At 49.3% G+C, this 3,650-nt stretch overlaps 1 protein-coding gene across 1 annotated transcript; it reads left to right on the top strand.

The window, feature by feature from the left end:
• Positions 1 to 231: 231 nt before the first annotated feature.
• LOC147611835 (glycerol-3-phosphate 2-O-acyltransferase 6-like) lies at positions 232 to 2,572 on the top strand. The gene is made up of 2 exons (XM_086783686.1): positions 232 to 1,080; positions 1,179 to 2,572. The coding sequence occupies exons 1-2, from the start codon at positions 445 to 447 to the stop codon at positions 2,181 to 2,183; spliced, it is 1,641 nt and encodes a 546-aa protein (XP_086639812.1). The 5' UTR covers positions 232 to 444; the 3' UTR covers positions 2,184 to 2,572.
• The last annotated feature ends 1,078 nt before the right edge of the window (positions 2,573 to 3,650 follow it).

The raw sequence follows: 3,650 nt of genomic DNA, 5'->3' as shown, positions 1-3,650 counted from the left end.
TACAGTGGGTCAATGGATATATTGTTACCACAATGGGTCAATTTCATTTCATTTATAAATGTTTTACCAAGGAACTTGAAAGACGGTCTCTTGAAGGGCCAAGAAAAAAATATGCCCTTCGACAAATTTGAAAGAGGCCTTCGCATAAGCTTCCGATTTGACTTTTGCCGTACTTACTACTCGCTGGCATGCGTGCCTATTTACTAAAAGTGTACCATTATTTTTGGCGCCGTGCATAGGGCAAGCGATAATGTCTGCTTCAGCCTTTACTGGCTGTCTTTAGCTAGCAATTGCTGGTCTCTTTAAACCACGCCGGGGAGTCGGGACAATTAGAATTTAGAAGAAAAAGAAGTTGCTTTCCCCTATCGTCTTGCTGCTACAATGCCTTTACAGAATCATATCAGAGTGCGTCTTGCTTAGGGGAGGTCGGAGTGGCTGCGTGAAATGGCAAGCAATGGTAACATGTCGAAGAGGTTTGCGGAGGTCAACAGTTGCTCCACTCTGGACAGGGGAGGGCAGACAGTTGTGGCCAGTTTGAATGGGACTTTGCTGCGATCCAGAAGCCCATTTCCCTACTACATGTTGCTTGCGTTGGAGGCAGGCAGTCCTCTGAGAGCGTTTGTGCTGTTGCTGCTTTGCCCCTTCATATGGTGCACTTGGCATGTGCTCATGAACGAGTGCCTAGCGATTCAGATGCTGGTATTCGTATCTACGGCGGGTGTCCGGATCTCGGAGGTGGTCGGAGTAAGCAAGGCGGTGCTACCCAAGTTCTACCTTGACGATCTGCACAGCCAGTCCTTCAAGGTGTTCATGTCGTGCAGCAAGAAGTACGTGGTGACCTCCAATCCGAGGGTGATGGTGGAATATTTCCTCAAGGAGCATGTGGGCGTGAACGAGGTGTTCGGCACGGAGCTGCAAGTGACCCGGGGCGGCTACTGCACGGGCCTGGTGGGGCGGCCGGGTGGAGTGCTGCTGGGAAAGAGCAAGGTGGAGACTGTAAAGAAAGTGTTTGTAGACCAGGCACCGGACATGGGGCTGGGGAACGGAGCATCCGACTATCCCTTCCTATCATTGAGCAAGGTAGGTAGGCATGAAGGTGTTCGTAGATTAGTATCAAGTCAGTTCGTGCCCATATATGTTTGCTGTTATAATTCCAATCTGTTGTGGTTGCGGCCCAGGAAGCGTATCTTGTTGGCGGAGGGGCAGAGGGAGGCGCCGTGCCACGGGAGCAGTATTGGAGGCCGCTGGTGTTTCATGATGGTAGGGTGGTGATGCGACCGACGCCCTTGGCAGCGCTAGCGACGTTCTTGTGGGTCCCGTTCGGGCTGCTACTGGCGGTGATGCGGATCATGACGGCGCTGTGTCTGCCCATGGAGGTGGGCTGCCCGTGCGCGGCGCTGCTGGGGGTGTGCTTCCGCGTGAAGGGGGCACCGCCCCTGCCTCTGCCAAAGGGCCAGAAGCAGGGCATTCTCTTCGCCTGCACGCACCGCTCGCTGCTGGACCCCACCTACATGTGCGTTGGTCTTCGTCGCAAGGTCCGGGCGTTGACCTACAGCGTAAGTAGGGTGTCGGAGCTCATCGCGCCCATCCGCACGGCCTACCTCACCCGCGATCGCGAGGAGGACGCGCGCCTCATCGGGGAGCTGCTGGAGAGAGAGGATCTGTTCGTGTGTCCGGAAGGCACCACCTGCCGAGAGCCTTACCTGCTTAGGTTCAGCTCCCTCTTTGCAGAGCTCACGGAGCACATTGTTCCCGTGGCCATGAGGGTGAGATTGAGTATGTTTCATGGGACCAGCGCCAGGGGCTACAAGGCTCTGGACGCCTTCTTCTTCCTCATGAACCCCAGGCCCGAGTATGAGATCATCTTTTTGGACAGACTGCCCAAAGAGCACACGGTGGCAGGGGGTAGGTCCAGCGTGGAGGTGGCCAAGACGGTGCAAAAGCAGCTCGCCGACGCACTAGACTACATCTGCACCGAGTTCACTAGAAAAGACAAGTACACCATACTGGCTGGTCACGATGGGACCGTGAAAGACAAGCGCTTCACGCCCAAGTCTAGTGCCGCATCCACCATTGCCAACAACTCCAATTGTGACAATGCTACTCCGCTACTGGACAGCAGCGGCAACGACGTCGTTTGCAGCAAAAAGGAGGATGACAACGATGATGATAAATCGTTCTGATCAATCAACAACTACTGCCAGCCACCAATCACGTGGCTACGTAGGCCCTGCCGCGGGCTTTAGTAGGCTTTAATTTGTGGACCCCTTTCCTCGCACGCAGGGCCGCCCTACTTACATCCCACCTACCAATTGGACCTCATTTATGGTGCGCTCCGAGTCCCTACCAGCTCATCGCTTTGGATTATAGGCCATGGGCCATCCCCAGTGAGTCAGCAATGGCCGTATCTAGCCGAGTCAATCCAATGCCTACTCGTGAGTCCGCTGTCTGATGGTTACATGTGTGGCAGTGCCACGTTACTACCAAAATAAGTGCCTTTTTCTTTCTAGCAATATGTTGTTATATCTTCAACTTTTTTGGAGAGAAAATTGATTTGTCGAGAACTTAGCTAGCTGACTATGAATTTTGCTATTTAAAAACCATTACAAAACTTCGAATAGGCTATTGATGAGTGCACTTCCGACCATTGTTATTTTGCCCAATTAGTATGCCCAAAGTGTTTTAACGTTCATTACAATCACTCATCTTTTCTCTATATTATCTTAAAGGAAGAGTTTCTATGAATTTTGCTATTTAAAAACCATTACAAAACTTCGAATGGGCTATTGATGAGTGCACTTTCGACCATTGTTATTTTGCCCAATTAGAATGCCCAAAGTGTTTTAACGCTCATTACAATCACTCATCTTTTCTCTATATTATCTTAAGGAAGAGTTTCACAAAGCTTCCACGTGGCAAGAATTTGGAGGTTCAAAAAAGGGAGGGTAGAATTTGATTTTGGAAGCCTCAAAAGACGTGCGAAGCACGGTTTTCCAACTAGTTCTATAGTATATACGTGTGTAGGAAGGTGTCAACTCACATTGTGATTCATGAAGATAAAGGGCATTCATTCTTAAGATGTTGCAATGATAGATGGAATTATGTATATACATATATGTGTGTGTGTGTGTGGCGCTATACGTTCAATATACACACTCATTCACATATGTCCATATTCTTTTCAAACTACTACATTACAAAAGTAAAACCTCAAATACATACAATGGCCATGCAAAGTATGAGTTTTCCATGTTGCATTCCTCTTCCATCCTCTTACTACAGTACACGCCTTAAATTGCTTGTAGTATACACCACACAACTCTACAACTCATGCTACACATACCAATTAAAACCTCCAAGTTGCAAGTACCATATGTTGTGGGTAGGTGTAACGTGTGTGGAGCTCGTTTCTATCTTCCACTCCATGCGGGTCATCTCCACCTTGCTTGCTTTCCAAATCATCCCAGATTGCCATTGATGTCTTACCATATCAGAGTTTTTGGTGGTATTCCTAGTTCCATGGCTCCATGAACAGTTCCTATGTTTAACGTTTATCTCTTTTGTCGGCTTGGCCTCATGTCTTGGCTTATCGGCCATGGCTTACCTTGGCACATACTTTCGAACCCATCCAGCTTGGCCTCCATCTCGAC

The sequence above is a fragment of the Cibotium barometz genome, chromosome 46, assembly GCF_041138505.1.
Source record: "Cibotium barometz isolate CiBa-2024 chromosome 46, ASM4113850v1, whole genome shotgun sequence".
Lineage (NCBI taxonomy): Eukaryota > Viridiplantae > Streptophyta > Polypodiopsida > Cyatheales > Cibotiaceae > Cibotium > Cibotium barometz.
Note: the sequence above shows the minus strand (reverse complement) of the source record. Positions and strands in the feature narration are given on the sequence as shown.

Bases quoted from the DNA above. Each gene is read 5' to 3' on its own strand.
- LOC147611835 (XM_086783686.1), top strand. From the start codon at position 445: ATGGCAAGCAATGGTAACATGTCGAAGAGGTTTGCGGAGGTCAACAGT. The intron at 1,081-1,178 runs GTAGGTAGGCAT...GTTGCGGCCCAG, and splicing joins CCTTCCTATCATTGAGCAAG to GAAGCGTATCTTGTTGGCGG.